This window comes from Cydia fagiglandana, chromosome 3 (assembly GCF_963556715.1).
Source record: "Cydia fagiglandana chromosome 3, ilCydFagi1.1, whole genome shotgun sequence".
NCBI lineage: Eukaryota > Metazoa > Arthropoda > Insecta > Lepidoptera > Tortricidae > Cydia > Cydia fagiglandana.
Window position 1 is genome coordinate 20,187,541 of NC_085934.1, and position 17,219 is coordinate 20,204,759.

Consider the following 17,219-nt stretch of genomic DNA (forward strand, 5'->3'; position numbering starts at 1 on the left):
GTCGCTTAGAACGTTTGAGAAACACTGGGCTACAACCAAAATGAATAATAATATTGTATAATATATTATTATTCTAGGCACGTAGGGTCAAGTAAATAAATTAGAAATTAAACAATTTTTAATTTTCTTCTACTTGTATATTAAAATTCCCATTCAAAACTAATATACAAACCCTAACTTATCTATAGATGGTCACGCAAATCTTGTCAGTATAAAAAGGCGCGAAATTAAAATTTTCTGTGAGACGATATCCCTTCGCGCCTACGTTTTTCAAATTTACCGCCTTTTTCTACTGACAAGATCTGCTTGACCAACGTTATTTACAAGTGATTAAAAACAAATATCACTTTAGAAATAAAAAGTAATTTTGTTGAAATAATAAGGCAAGCTAGGACAAAATTGTAAGTAAATAGTTATTTACGATACAAGTGCGAAAAAGAGGAAATTCGAAACGAGTGGCGATAAATTAAAACACGACCGAAGGGAGTGTTTTAAATCGACACGAGTTGCGAATTACCTATTCGCACGTGTATCGTACAACGTTTTACAGTCAATATGGCCCTTTAAACTTTGGACATCGCACGAAAAGTGCTATTTTACGCACTAGTGCGGGAAAATAGGACCATATGTACCTACTGTAAAAATATTTCTATTGTGCGTTTCATCCATTGCGTATCCCATCTTAAGAAAGTTGATAAACCCGTAAAATTGTTACCAAATGGTTCGTTCTTTACTTCCAAAGTTATCCTATTTTATAGAATGTGTAACAAAAATTGTTGGGATCCGTTTAAGGGCATATTCGGTGTCGTGTTCCAATCAGGAAAAAGTAGAAGGAAAATCTAATTAACGCGAAAAATTGGCTTTTTGATGGAATTTTTCTTCTACTTTTTCCTAATCAGAACACGATACCGATATACCCTTAAACGAATTCCCACTATATTTGTTACGCCCTGTATATTTCAAGTCACATGGCACATCATACACATACCCACATAAGTATACTATTATTGCATATATATACTTTGACATATTGCTATGGAATAATATACAAAAATAATTGATTCTTGTGATGATAGTTAATTAATATCTTATTGCTATATATCTACTTATGCCCAAACAAACAATTATAACAATTAATTAGGTACTTACAACCGGGCCATCTAAGGCACTAAATAATATCACTCTTATAACATTTTAAACTCTCGCGTTTTGTACGCATATTTAACTACACAAACGGGTCTACCGCGACATAATTACATTGTTTTTACCTTAAATTCCTATGTTTCAGCTGAGTTGCACCAGCTGTGGTCACGGAAAGACTGGTCAATCTGTGGTCATTGGTCAAACAATGAAATTATATCGCGGTAGACCCGTTTGTGTAATTAAATAAATATCACTCTTATCTTCTTCATGATGTATTCATTATGTTATTTTGTATTTATGATGTATGACTTCCGACAACACAAATTACAGATATACTTATGTGTAGGTACGACGTTTCTAAACATTATAAATACATACATTAATGGACCCATTTCATTATACTAAATGCTATAATGTGATTTGTTTAAGATTCTTAATGTCGGTGGTAGAATTTTTCATTTCATTTTTATGAAAGTGAGACACACAGTGACAGTGAGTGAGAAGAGCCATAAAGCTTCATGTAAAAATTCGAAACAAATACCACATTTCATCACAATTAACCTTTATATCACTAATGTTACACAATTAACTCACTGGTATTTGAAAGTTAGTTAAAAACTTTGCATAGTAATTTATAAGTAACTTATATAGTCTTTCTTTGAAATTATTCCAGAACGTGCTATTTAAAAAAAATCACATCACACATAATATCAGTTAATAATATCCAACCATACGTTATCCTAGAGTTTAACTTAAAATATGGTTCGTGAGAACCCATTATAGTCATGTTTGGTTCTATAAGAATAACGCTCAGATGTATATCGTGCTAAATCGTGCTTATTGTAGCTCTAAGAGTAACCCCGTAAAGTTGCTAATGGTATGTTGCTTTATAAACTGATATAGATGTCATATATAAAAGAAAAAGTAAGGAAGCCCTCCAATACATTACATAGTGAAGGCCAGATATGAACTGGCCACCTCTGGAGGGCTTCGTCACTTTTTCTGTAGGTAATATATGACATCTATATATATGTCAGTTTATACTTAATTATTTATAGTATTTATTTGTGACTACTTAAAAACGCTAATCAAAATATTTGATAAAAATAATTTGATTTGTTACCAAAGTTGATTATGTTGCTTTCTTGAAGAAATTTATGCAAAAAATTAAACATACTCCACCGTAATGGTAGTTTCAAGGCCTTGATATTTAAATAGGTACAATTCTATGGGTCATTGCTTCCTCCTAGAGCTAAAGCAATTGAGGTTTACAGTACCAGTTATCATCTAACGTTGCTATCACGATATTTACGATCCATATTATCAACTCCAACACCAATAGTTTAAACAAATAGTTGATGGCATCATTTATTTGTCTTAGAATGGTATGGTATTCCATCTGTCCAATATTTTGGCCCAATGTCTAAATATTTGCGTCTCACATTTTGTGAGAAAGATATAGAGCATTGAGATAGTGAGGTAATGCACATTGGACAAAGAGGAGTACCTTACTTGAAGTTTATAAATGTATTTGAGCTTGTTAGCTGAAGTCTCATTTAAACTTAATCAACACTTAATTTAATTATTGAGCCTCCAAACCAGAGTCCAAGAAGTCTTTGAGATGAAGTGGGACACATTTAGGCAGCGGTCGTAGGAACTGAAAAAGAAACAAGCATTTATCAAAACTTAAATCAATTTTGTATCAAGCTTAAACGTCTGCGAACGGTGCTATTAAGGTTAGAAACAAATTTAAAGTGGAAAAAATCAGTGTCTTGGGGGGGGACTTGAACCCATGACTACTGGATCGCTTAACCAAGACCTTACCTAATACAGCGAATGTTTCCACCATTTATGAGCCTCAGGACGGCTCTAGCGACATCTACATGGTAATAAAGTAGCTAGGTGAAAATGAAATCGAATATTACCGAGTTAACATAGAATAAGGAGCTAGGAATGGTGATCTCGGTCGAAGATGTTGTTCGCCTTGCATCTTCATCCGGGTACATTTATTGAACCAATGAAAAGCTAAATAAAAGAGTTTACCAAAGTGTTGAAAAACCTGGAGGACGTATAAGCTTGGAATTGCAGGCAATAGTGATCTTTAGCTTAATTGAATCCTGTGCCATCCGCATTTGTAACTGTGGACTCGTAGGCAGACCAGCACTACTGGGCAATAAGTAACTAGGTAATAATGAAATGGAATATTACCGAGTTAACATAGAATAAGGAGCTAGGAATGGTGATTTCGGAGTAATTCCTCCTCACGGCGTCGACGATGTTGTCTGCCGCCTCGTCAGCCGTGACGATCTTCATCAGTGTGGGGAAGCGGATCTTGGGGTTTTTGCACAGGCCCGTGTCCACAATGTATGGGCAGATTACGGTGATTTTGATCTGTGAAAGAGACAAGTTTACTTTTACTACTTATTTATTTCGGAGCCCTCTCTTTCTTCCCCTTTCCACAGAAAAGTCTCCCACCAGTCAGCAAGAAGGTGTCAATTTTCATATTTTCATAGCCTTCTTGATCTACCGTCTAAGCAGAGTGGCGTAGTTGTTTATTATTATCGAGCTTAAAGAATCCTTTATGCTAGAAAAGTCGGAAGTGCTGGTCCAGGCGTCCGGCACTACCTTTTCTACATAGAAAGGATCACGTGATCGCCGATCACCCTACATAGAAAACGAAGTGTCATTCCGCAGCCCAGAGCCAAACCGTTCTAACGTGACTCATCATTTTTAGGGTTCCGTACCCAAAGGGTAAAACGGGACCCTATTACTAACTAAGACTTCGCTGTCCGTCCGTCCGTCCGTCCGTCTGTCACCAGGCTGTATCTCACGAACCGTGATAGCTAGACAGTTGAAATTTTCACAGATGATGTATTTCTGTTGCCGCTATAACAATAAATACTAAAAACAGAATAAAATAAAGATTTAAATGGGGCTCCCATACAACAAACGTGATTTTTGACCAAAGTTAAGCAACGTCGGGAGTGGTCAGTACTTGGATGGGTGACCGTTTCTTTTTTGCTTTTTTTTTGTTTTTTTTTTCATTATGGTACGGAACCCTTCGTGCGCGAGTCCGACTCGCACTTGCCCGGTTTTTTGTTTTCGACAGACATATTACTAAATGTTTTCAAGAATATGGAAAATAATAAAATCTCATTCAACGAGAACTGTTTCCTTTGTGAACTGTCATTGTTTTGGACTAATGCCACGTATGGACAAATAGCCGTTATAATACATAAACCGTAATAACTCCATTATAATCCTTAGAGTCCTCTTACAACTTCTCGTGCACCACCAGACACCAGGTTGAAGAGACCAAGCATGCCAGCTAATGAGAGCACTACATTATGTTTGTTACAATAATGTATCGTACTTACTCCACTATAATCCTTAGAGTCCTCCCTCAACTCCTCATGCAGAGCTTCCATCATGCCTCTAACTGCAAACTTGGACGCGCAGTACGGCACCAAGTTGCGGAGGCCAAGCATGCCAGCCATCGAGGACATGGCTACGATGTGGCCGTGGTTCTTCTCCATCATTGATGGCAGGAAGGTCTGGAGCATCTGGAAGGGCAAGTGTTCAATTTTATAACATATTTCTACAATGAAATGTTCTAATTCAACAATCTGTGTAACTTACTAAAGACGACATAGACAAGAGAAATAGTAGGTAAATATGGATTATGCCGATAAACTACGCCCACTGACTCAGCAGTGCTGAGCCACACACGCCAGCCAGCAAAGTTTGCTTCAAAAATTGTCAAAGCAAGAGCAACCCTCACACGGTTCTGTTCTGCCCCGTAGTTGCTTATTTACTAACATCAAAATGAACTATATAGGTGATGCGCTGACGTGGCCAAAATGCGCTGGAGTAATTAGTAAGAAGATGGGGCTCAGCCGCCTAAGGGCGCACCAGCGAGTGGATAGCTACACTAATTTAAACGTGAGTTAAAATCCAGATAAATTAGTCAGGAGCATCATCATCATCATGAATTCATAACTCTTACCCAGAAGTGCGCCATAACGTTAACCTCCATCATTGTCCTAATGTCCTTCTCGCTGTGCTGCGACAGAGGCTTGCAGGGCATGATCCCGGCGTTGTTGACCAGCATCGTGACGTCACCAACCTCAAGACGCACGCGCTTCGCCAACGCGGACACCGCTTTGCTGTTTGTTACGTCACACCACCACCTTACAACACCTAGACTGTCGTAAGATGCAACCTGACTCTAGGAATATTAAACCATTGTATCTTACCCAGAAGTGCGCCATAACGTTGACTTCCATCATGGTCCTGATGTCCTTCTCGCTGTGCTGCGACAGAGGCTTGCAGGGCATGATCCCGGCGTTGTTGACCAGCATCGTGACGTCACCAACCTCGCGGCGCACGCGCTCCGCCAATGCGGTCACCGCTTTGCTGTCTGTTACGTCACACCACCACCTTACAACACCTAGACTATCGTAAGATGCAACCTGACTCTAGGAATATTTAACCATTGTATCTCTTACCCAGAAGTGCGCCATAACGTTAACTTCCATCATAGTCCTGATGTCCTTCTCGCTGTGCTGCGACAGAGGCTTGCAGGGCATGATCCCGGCGTTGTTGACCAGCATCGTGACGTCACCAACCTCGCGGCGCACGCGCTCTGCCAATGCGGTCACCGCTTTGCTGTCTGTTACGTCACACCTAGAAGACATAAGCTGTGTTTTATATAAAAATAATAAGTTCTATAAGAGTAAAGGTACCTACTTATAAATATAATACATATATTTAAGTAAAAATTGTATATAATAATATATTGTATGTAAATAAATGATTTTTTAAACTGTGCTTAAAAAAAAGTAAAAATTTAAATTAGTTTAAAATTTTGCTCTCCGCGTCCCTCGGCTATAACACTTGCTATTTTAATACTAAAATTTTATTATACTAATGTTGTATACAAGGTATCAATTATAATTAAATAAAAATTAGTTACTAGTGTTTAGATTTTTTTTCGATCGAGCCAACTTTAATCTAAAAGGTTTTGGTTAAAGTGCCCTTGCAAATATAATCTTGATTCCGTGAGATTTTATTTCATGTCATTTAACTTTAAAAAACTCGTAACAATAAATATAAAACCTATAATTTTAGCCCCCTCTTAGTTTCAGTTAATTGCTGTAATTAATAAGACTATTTATCATTCCTACGAACTTGTAATCACAAGTCGCGTAATTATTTTTAAAAAAACGTGTTAAAATTTTATCCTTATTGTATTTAATCACGCGATAAAGAACAATCAGTACAAAAACTAGATTCATGCAAATACAACTACAGATACAGTCAGGATAAAGAGTACTGGATGATACGATTATATGTCTATACTAATATTATAAAGGCGAAAGTACGTCTGTCTGTCTGTTACCTCTTCACGCTTGTGCCGCTGAACCGATTTAAGTAGTTGAAATTTGGTATAGAGATAGTTTGAGTCCCGGTGAAGGACATAGGATAGTTTTTATGTCGGAAGTCATTCCTGAAGAGAGTGCAGGGGGGGAGTGGAATTGAAAGAGAAGTAAGCAATGCGCGAATTGAATGATTGCTATTTGCATTATCCAGGCGCTATACCAACTTTAGCTGCTGTCACTAATTCCACGCAGACAAAGTCCCGGGCAAAAGCTAGTACATACATATATATAGTCTAAAACCCCACTAGGTACAAAGAGGCGTAGGCTAGAATAGAGGCGTATTGTCAAAAAGTTAATTTTGTAGGCACAGTTTTACTGCCATCTTTAGACACAGGGTTAAAACTTTTAGAACGCCATTTGACTTTGATCCTTGATTCCTTGTGATTTCACTGATATGTGTTAGTTAAATATCAAAAGGTGTCGCCATCTACATGAGTATTAAGTAAGTAAGTAATCATTTACTGTCAGATTATGCAATGTCAGTATACAGATGTTACAATATTATTTGATTAGAGAGTGTCACAATCAACCGGTTTACGGTATACAATATATTGCAGGTGCACGACCTGTGTATCATCCTTAAAGCTCGTAAAAATATGAACCATATAAACCAATCATAGGTACTCGTAATTAATGTGTTCACAGTAAGAATTGTACCTATATGTATTATTATGTATATTTACATAAAAACTAGCGACGTAATCTATACTAAATATTGATTAAATGATACTTCCCTGTTAGCACGCTTTGGAGTGTTTGCGAATATGCATACCTAATGGATGTTTGCTGTAGATTTTAACGAGATTCCACATAATCAGTGTTAGAGTATGACTATTGCCAATTATATACATGGTGTCAAATTCAAATGACTATTGGTGGCACCTCGTCACTCTGACGTATGCAAAGTAGCAAAGACATATGTAACTTCGTAAGATGGATAAAGTCCAAGGAAAAAACGTGCCCCGGAAGAAAAAGTCATACCCGGATAGATGGCGCACACAGCTTTGGCCTATGCTCGGCTAGATGGCGTGACGACACCGTTTCTTATTTAACAATTTTAACACATAGATATCAGTGAATGAACGACCCATGTTATTTTATACGTTTTCATTTTGAGTTTTAGTCCTGTCCTGTGTCGATAGATAGCAGTAAATTTACTGTGACTACAATATTTACTATGACAGGACCCCTCTATACTATCTATTCTCTTTGAAAGTAGGTACTACACTGACTTTTGGCTTGTTCCGACTCTAAATACTTACTTACTATACTATACTGCTGTAGCGCAACGACCCGAAGTGGATCTTGGCCCCGGCGTGGTACAAAGCCGTTTTTGTCCAGTCGACGGCGCCGAGTTCGTCTCTCCAGCGGTACCTAGGGCGTCCAGATAGCCTTCAGCCACTTGGTACGCACAGTACGCACTCCAGACTGCCCCCCCCCCCCCATCCCCCATCCGGACTACGTGCCCGTGCCATCGGAGTCTAGCGGACTCTAAATAGTTATATTATTTAATACATTTACAACTTACTCATATCGGTGCGCCTTCCCTCTGTTAGCCTTGATGGCGTCCACGGTTTCCTGGTTGCCGGCGGCATTAATATCTACACACACGATGACTCCTCCCAGCTTCCCGAACCTCAGCGCCACCTCGCGGCCCATGCCGTGGCCGGCGCCTGTGATCTGAAGGACAAGTTATTTAAATAGTTTTTAGCCAAAAAGTCAATTTTTTTAGTAAAAAAATTTTTTATGCATATTTTTTATAGCCGACTGTGCTTTTCTTTCAACAGACAACTAATACTCATCGAGACAATTCTAACAAACCCAAACAATTAGGATGCCTTGTTTTATCACAGAGTTCCTGTGTCCATCGTCAGATCAGCTCGGTGGTACCATAAGGGTCTCCCCAGACATATCGACGCGCATTCGGCAAAATCCAACACCTACGAAAAAGTTTTATGTCCGCGCAATAAGAGAAAAATGCTTGTTGTTATTGTATACCTACTAATCCTACTATAAGTTTTTTTTACATTTTACGAAAAATTTAAATCCTGCCATTGTTATAGAAACATCTTTCAACTTTTGTCTACGTATTGTAGGTACAGTCACCTGCAATAATATGTTACTCTTCGAATGTCGCAAAAATATCTGACACGATCTTATTCGTAGAGCCATAAGAGCGTGTCACATAATTTTGCAGCCTTCGACGAGTAACATATTATTAAAGGTGACTACACCTATTGTTGTTCATATTATGAATTAACATATCCTGGCAAAGGTTCAAAGTCACACAATAATGCAAAACTACATAAATTTGAATGCTAATTAGGTATTTAGACAGGCAGAAGCTATGTCGTGCTTAAGAGATTTATTGTATTTGAAATAAACTCAATTCATAATAATCATGCATGTATTTTGTATATGCATTTCGTTGACAATCATAAGAATGACATTGAATTTAAAATGTTATAAAACCAAAGAGCTAAAAGAAGGCCAGATCACCACATTCGTCCCTCCCCATCCCTGATCACATCTCTTCGATAAGTCGCCGAGGTGGTCTTATGGCCCGTTGACTACGGCGCTGCGTAGGTGAGTTTGCAGGTGTAGGGGTATGATCTGGGTCAGGGGACAGACTTTCGTTGTTTCCTGTTTGAGGTGGAGGGCTCATCAGGGTGGAGTTAGGAGTGGCAGATGAGATTCGCGACGGCCCAGGACTAGAAGTGGCATCGGGCGTACGAAACATATCAGTTGGGGGGGCCAGATCACCACAGTATTATTATCCTTCGGAATTACTTAAATAAAACCCGTAGCCATATTTTCCCAGGTAAATTGTATTTTGTGGAATGATGTATACCTTAATAAAAGATGATTGAAATTTTTTTTAGTTTCGTTGCCACAGCAAATTTGGATGCTAAGTGGCTTTAAAGGGTGCCTAATTTAAGACTTAGTTGCTAATTTAGTGCCAGACTTAAAGTTGCTAATTAAGTGCCAGACTTACCAGAATAACCTCTCCTTCGACACTCTTCGGCACGGGTGGTACGACGAGCTGGTACATGGCGTATATCCATGACACCCACATTTTGACAAGCAGCAGTAATATCTCCAAGGTGGTCACCACACCCTCGTATATTTTTACCGCGATGCCTTGTTCGTCCGTCCTGGAAAGAGGGAAAAGAAATTTAAAACATCAGTTCTTAACCTGAAATAATTATCACTGCAACTGATTTACTCCCAAGCTTAAACTATTTTGAATACGACGTAAAAAATAGTCTAGTATTTTGGATTTTGACGTAAGTAAAATCAGAGGAGTGATAAGACACAATTTGTGCCATTAAACATCACATAAAAGAGTACAGTCGGTACATATTGAAAACTTTAGGAACCACCGATTAGACAGACTGAAAGTCAAAGGCTTTTTTAGTACTAGGTACATACTTCTACCGGTGGCTGTATTTAATTTAAATATAAGAATACCTAAAGAAATGTTTATTTTATAGTTGATTCGAGTCTACGTACAAAATGGTATATAAAATCATACAAAAATAGTATAAAGTTAATATATTTTAATCTAAATATTAAAATATTTTAATCTAAAAGACCTAATCTACCATTTAAATATTCAACATTTATTGCACAAAAGAAAATCTTACGTCGCCATTAGATATATCAAAACGGCCCGGGCCCGGGACTTGGCTTCTGACACACCTCTTTCTACGACAGGTGATCAGTAATAACGCGATGCTTTCTATAGAAAACGAAGCGCTTTGCTTCTACTTTCCTTATGCGAACTGCCAAGGAATGGAATTCCTTGCCGGCGTCTATATTTCCGTGTTCTTATAACCCGGCAACCTTCAAATCAAGAGTGAACAGGCACCTTCTGGGCAAGCTCGCTCCATCGTAGGCCACGTCTACGCCTCGGCTAGTCTGTGGCCATGAGTAAGCCAATTCATAATTAAAAAAAAAAAAAAAAAAACGTGAGTCATCCTTCATCATATTTTCCAAAAAGCCCGTAGTTTTTATTCAACTAGGTACTTACTTGTTTTTTCTCGGTACAATAGTGTTTACTTAGTAGACAATTGTTTGCTTAGCTATTTGGGTTATTCCTAAGTAATCAACGATACTCGATGAACCAGTCAAGTATTTATCAACGATTCGGAAAACCCTTGGGAAATGGCGCGAAGTATATAATAGAAGAAAATGTTAATTGAAATGTTTTCTTTGCGTTACATTTGTTTTTTAGGGTTCCGTAGCCAAATGGCAAAAAACGGAACCCTTATGGATTCGTCATGTCTGTCCGTCTGTCTGTCTGTCCGTGTATGTCACAGCCACTTTTTTCCGGAACTATAAGAACTATACTGTTGAAACTTGGTACGTAGATGTATTTTGTGAACCGCATTAAGATATCCACACAAAAATAGAAAAAAAAACAAAAAATTTTGGGGTTCCCCATACTTAGAACTGAAAACTCAAAAAAATTTTTTTCATCAAACCCATACGTGTATGTATCTATGGATAGGTCTTCAAAAATGATATTGAGTTTTCTAATATCTATTATTTCTAAACTGAATAGTTTGCGCGAGAGACACTTCCAAAGTGGTAAAATGTGTGTCTCCCCCCCCCCCCCTGTAACTTCTAAAATAAGAGAATGATAAAACTAAAAAAAATATGTGATGTACATTACCATGCAAACTTCCACCGAAAATTGGTTTGAACGAGATCTAGTAAGTAGTTTTTTTTAATACGTCATAAATCGTAAACCGCAATTTTATTATGTTACTTGCTGTTGCGGAACCCTTCATGGGCGAGTCTGACTCGCACTTGGCCGCTTTTTTTTATCAGAGATCGTGATATTTCTCCTTACCTTGCTTGACTGGGAACAAACTAGCTTCGTAACCCCGTACTATACTAGACCATCGGCGCGATTCGGGAAATGAATTCTATTCACTAGATAGGTATGAAATAGTAACAATATGTGACGTTCTACGAAAAAAGGTACCTTATGGCGGCCGCAATAATATTGGAGCGTCGTAAATAATAGCGTAACGCCACATGGTACCTTTTGCCGTGGAACGTTACATATTTCATATCTAGTGAATCTCTAATTCATTTCCCGAATAGCGCCGATAGATAAAATCGGTTGTACGAGGATAAGCAGACATCACTTTAGTAATTTTTTCCGACCTTGGTCATAATCACAGATCACTTTCCTGCCAGATGGTGCATGAAAAACAATTGAAGAAGACCAGCTATTTCACCAACGTGACAGGTGCGACGATTCGACAAGTCTCATTGTTGCTGACGTCACAGGCATCCATGGGCTACGGTTATCGCTTACCATCGGGCGGGCCGTATTCCTGTTTGTCACCATCATTGTAGGTATTATTTAAAAAAAACTTTATTATATCGGCAAAAAATAGGTATTTCTCTTGCGATGTTTATGATGATAATGATGACAATTGTCACAAGATTTCAAAGAACTTTAGGTAATTCCTGACAGCAAATGAGTTCTATGTCAGAATTTCGTGACAATTGTCATATTTCTTGTGACAATTGTCATTAGCTTCGCAACATAAGTACTTATTAACTGGCGATATAGTGGAGTTGTTTTTTAATTAACATGTCGGTGGCAAACAACCACACCACCCGTCTGATGGTAAGTTACTGTAGCCTATGGAGGCCTGTGACGTCAGTAACCGTGATGTCGACAATTGTCGGACCTGTCACGTTGGTGAAATAGGGGCCAGGTTTATGTATAATGATGTATGTACATTAACAGTATGTTAGCGTGCTCGCAGCAGCACAATCTGTTGTGCTTACGTTTATGATTCGTATCTAAAAATTGAGTTCTAGAGGTAAACATTGGCTGTTTTATAAGCTACTTAATACTAGCCCAATAGTAAAATTCGTCATAGTAGTTCATTTAACTCCATAGTAATTATTGCGGATTGATTAGTAACAATGATGGAACGCTGGTCAGCATAGCATCTTGTTGTATATGCTTTTGAAGCGTATCGTACTAAAGGATTTTAACTAAGTACTTACCGCTAAGCGTAAATTTTGCATTAATTTTGGAATATGCGTAAAAATGTTGCACTGCTGCACAGTGTAGGTCGATATTTAGAAAATATGATTTCAAAAAATTAAACCCGTATTCATGTACTTTTCTTAAAATAAATAGTTAAGTTTGATCTGTTTTCGTTTTTTTAATAAAAATTTGAAATAGGTAATCTGCCGATCGACACGCTGTATAGCCTGTATGATATACGGTGTCTGTGCGCGGTAGTCCAGGGTCACATGAATAGTGTATCGTATTCAACATGTATTCAACGCATGTCCAAATTATATGCCAACTTCCTCGATGTACTTCTTGACATGTGTTTATACACACAGTGTTTACCTACGGCGGACAACCGAATATCTGACGCGGAACATTGTGCGTACATTAGTGTGGTTTATATTATAGTCTGACAAGAAATGGTAAAAAATTATTGAGGGCACTGTCTAGGTAACTGTCACATTTTTGACGTAAAATACTTAAACATGACAACAATTTAGTATGATTTTTTTAGTTAAGTACATTTTATTTAATTTCTACTGTTTCATGTCGCACTATTCATGTACCTTTTTTAAATAAAAGCGGAAAACATATGTATGTATTCAGGCCCATTCGAACATCTACGTTGATATCACAATTGCATCCAATAGGGTGCTATTTAGTTATCGTGCATTTGTATTGGCAAGGGCGAGACGCACAATAACTAAATAACATGATTCAAATATTTTTCTGATATCAGTGCACGTTCGAATTGGCCTGATTGTATTTTACAAAAAAATAACTCTTTGTTTTTGTTAAAAATGTTATTAAATAAATAATTCCAATAAAAAATGGTCTCTTTGATCTGCAAGATTAATTTGTTGCGAATGTGATGAGAATAAAAAAACCGGACTTTGTTGTTATAGCGGCCACAGAAAAACATCATCTGTGAAAATTTCAACTGTCTATCACGGTTCGTGAGATACAGCCTAGTGATAGACGGACGGACGGACGGACAGCGGAGTCTTAAGTAACAGGGACCCGTTTTACCCTTTGGGTACGGAACCCTAAAAAACAACGGGTTGCACTCCGAGAGTGCCGGCAGAAGTGAACACTCAATGACACTGTAACAGTTTTTTCGATCTGTCCGTCTTACGTCTTACGAATGTTACAGTCACGTGACCTGTCGCGAGTTTAACATTTTTTTTCCCATCACAAAAAGTGCACAGTAAAGAAGTTTTCACTTCAAAAACTAGTTTAATATCGTGCGTCATAAATTATGTCGTTTGAAATAAGGGGGGGGAGGGGTTCTGGACATTGGGTGATGGTAGCATGAAGTAGGATTTTTGGATGACTTTAGCGGGGGGGGGGGGGGGGGGTCAAAAATCGTCAAAAATTGATGACGTAATTTATGGAGGACAGCCCCTAAGTCACATTTGCTCATTTATTTATTCAATACTGTTTTTGCGATTAGTACTCTGTGTCACTGTGTGTGTAATAATTCAGTTCAACTCTCCCGCCGATACCTCTACGTTCTGCCGTTGACGAATGGAATGCTCATCTCATCAGTCACCGTGTATGACTATAATTATAATAATTAGATAGGTATCATTTGCGGTTTTGTATAATCACACCGCAGGGCTCGGCATCACATAACTTTAAATTGCGAATTGAATTCCTCCAGAGATCCGTGTCAACCGTGACATAATATTTAGACAGTTGTTTTTATCTAGGAGTTGGATCGGTCCAAGTGGTCCAACCTTGAGGTTGAGAACCAGTCTTCATTTGAATATTGGAAATGTTATTTATTACCTACTTATTTTTAGACTCCTAATTAGACTTAATACAGGTTCAATAAAGCAACACATTTTCAACACTTGTTTCTGACGGTATAATGGCTCCTCTACACGATGGACCAACGCCGGCCACTCCAAGGGACGCAGCCATGCGGTAGAATGGGATAGGAATATCACTTGCTCCCTCTAACGCATAAATGCGTCCCTTGGAGTGGCCGGCGTTGGCCTATCGTGTAGAGGAGCATTTAGAAGCGAGCGACGAAAGAGCTTGTAAACCGTCTTACCTTATTAATTATTACGTTCAGACCCGCACTCTCAATCAAAGGATAACTCACGCTAGACCGGGCCTGAGCTTCCGGCGCTTCGTTTTCTATGGAAAGCACCACGTGGTCACCGATCAGCCGTCATAGAAAATGACATGTCGGACGCCTCGGCCCGAGCCGGCCCGATCTAGCGTGAGTCATCCTTTAAGTTGTTGTCGATGATTATACGCACGATTGTATATATGCATAGCCATATAGATACTTATACGAGTACCTATAAGTTTAATAAAAACAAGCTTATTGTTCAGGAAGTCATGGTCATGAATCTGCTAGCTACAGTAGGTATAATATAAACGCTTCAATTAACAGTCACATGTGCATAAAACACCTATTAAAGTCGTTGTCACTGTGACGCACGGGCAATTTAAAATTACTGGTCTTGTGCACTGCGCCGCATTATTGTCACGTCATCGTCACCATAGCTCGCCAGAAGCGGAACTCGTATTTTAACATCTGTTAAGTTTAGACTACGACACGATACACAGCACACAGTGTCTCTGTATGAGCACGAGTGTCTCCAATCTGCCTTTATATACACAGACACTAGGTGTATAGTGCGTAGCTTTCAAATAGAGCTCAACGGCTAATCCTATTGTCTATTGTTAAGTAAAACCGCACGTGCTACTTACCTGCAAAAAAGGGTCTTCATTATTCTATTTGGCACCTGAGCGCGGGCTAGTCCAACGCTCAATAAACCAGTGTAGGTGCGCTCTCCGATAACGCGCCTTTGTTACGCATCTCAATGACACATTTTAGACTGGTTCTGTAGCGTTCGACTCGCCGGCACTTAGTAACCTAAGTACGTATTTTTTATGCAGGTGGTTGTGGCACGTGGCACGAGCGGTTTTACTTTTTTTTAGGATTAGCCGTCGAGCTCGATTTGAAAACTACACACTATATACGTATACACTGAGTGTACCGTGTACAGTGTCGTAGTCTAATCGTACCTTTATACCGGGTGTGGCCAGTAAAACGAGCAAGAAATTACATAAACTATAGGCTGTAGTCCTTAAACCTTAAACCGACCAAATGAGTTCAGCGACTTTTAAAAATTGTTAACTTTTAACACATTCATTCCAGAGGACATTTTAGTTTTGTTTCACACTCCACCACTGGTAGAGTTAGATCAAGATAAGTCTGCAACGATTTTGATAGCACACGCAAATCAAGTGTTATTTCTAACGTCAAACTTCTATGAAATTATGATGTAAAATTGTAAAATAACACTTGCACCGCGTATGCTATCAAAATTGCTGCAGTCTTATCTTGGTCTAAATCTAGGTACCTAAACTATGAATGTGGATGCAATAAACAATGGAATCACAATGCGAGTATAGGTAAATGATTGTAATTTTGTACCATTTACCTTATCATTATATTATTCTCCTTTAGGATTATTATATTGTTATTTCAATAATATACGATTACATACAAAATACATTGCGTTATTACGGTAGGCTCGCTTTTATTTACCATCCCAAATGAATGAAATTTGGGTTGGGTTTTAACTGCGTATAATTATGCTTTTGTATAGATACTTATCATAATTGGTTGTTTGAGTAATAGCACAGAATACATAATAGTACTAGGTACAGAAGACTCACTCTCTAACAAAGCGTGTCTGTTACGATCAGGGCAGATATGGCCGCTAGGTGGCGACAGCGCCACGCGCGGCTTATGGCTAGCCACCAAAATTGGTGTGGAACGGATGTACTTTTAGCTACCTGTAGCAAAGCGACGAAATCGCGGAGTGAGCCACGCCTGGTAATAGTAAGTAATTTTCACAGATCAACGAAAGCGCACAGACGACGAACCTACACTGAGAGAAAAGTACAACAAAAACACACATAGAATTACAAAAATAAACTTAATCCGGGGACAAGTAGGGTTAACTAATAGGAACAAATTGACTTTTGCAATTTCTATTAGTTCTTGCAATTTCTATTATCTGTTTGTTGAAATTATATTTGGGATTACTGAGCTGTTTGTAGAAATAAATAAACTTTACAGAAATAGTGAAACGTCCATAATTATTACTCAAACTTCATCTTTTCCCCCAGTACAGGACTGTTTTTAGGGTTCCGTACCCAAAGGGTAAAACGGGACCCTATTACTAAGACTTCGCTGTCCGTCCGTCCGTCTGTCACCAGGCTGTATCTCACGAACCGTGATAGCTAGACAGTTGAAATTTTCACAGATGATGTATTTCTGTTGCCGCTTTAACAACAAATACTAAAAATATAATAAAATAAAGATTTAAGTGGGGCTCCCATACAACAAACGTGATTTTTGACCAAAGTTAAGCAACGTCGGGAGTGGTCAGTACTTGGATGGGTGACCGTTTTTTTTTGCTTTTTTTTTTTGTTTTTTTTTTGCATTATGGTACGGAACCCTTCGTGCGCGAGTCCGACTCGCACTTGCCCGGTTTTTTAATTCCTGGTGATGATTTTTCTCTCAGTGTATCTTTATGGTCTGGGAAAAATAA

At 38.4% G+C, this 17,219-nt stretch overlaps 1 protein-coding gene across 1 annotated transcript in view; it reads right to left on the reverse strand.

The window, feature by feature from the left end:
* Nucleotides 1-115: 115 nt before the first annotated feature.
* LOC134680355 (17-beta-hydroxysteroid dehydrogenase 13-like) overlaps nucleotides 116-17,219 on the reverse strand; it is a 33,026-nt gene continuing 15,922 nt past the window's right edge. Inside the window, exons 3-8 of the mRNA XM_063539480.1 lie at nucleotides 9,580-9,739; nucleotides 8,111-8,264; nucleotides 5,400-5,575; nucleotides 4,521-4,706; nucleotides 3,352-3,534; nucleotides 116-2,800 (exon numbers count right to left, since the gene is read on the reverse strand). Coding sequence (XP_063395550.1) covers nucleotides 2,726-2,800; nucleotides 3,352-3,534; nucleotides 4,521-4,706; nucleotides 5,400-5,575; nucleotides 8,111-8,264; nucleotides 9,580-9,739 — 934 coding nt within the window. The 3' untranslated portion in view covers nucleotides 116-2,725. The remainder of the gene's footprint in view (nucleotides 2,801-3,351; nucleotides 3,535-4,520; nucleotides 4,707-5,399; nucleotides 5,576-8,110; nucleotides 8,265-9,579; nucleotides 9,740-17,219) is intronic.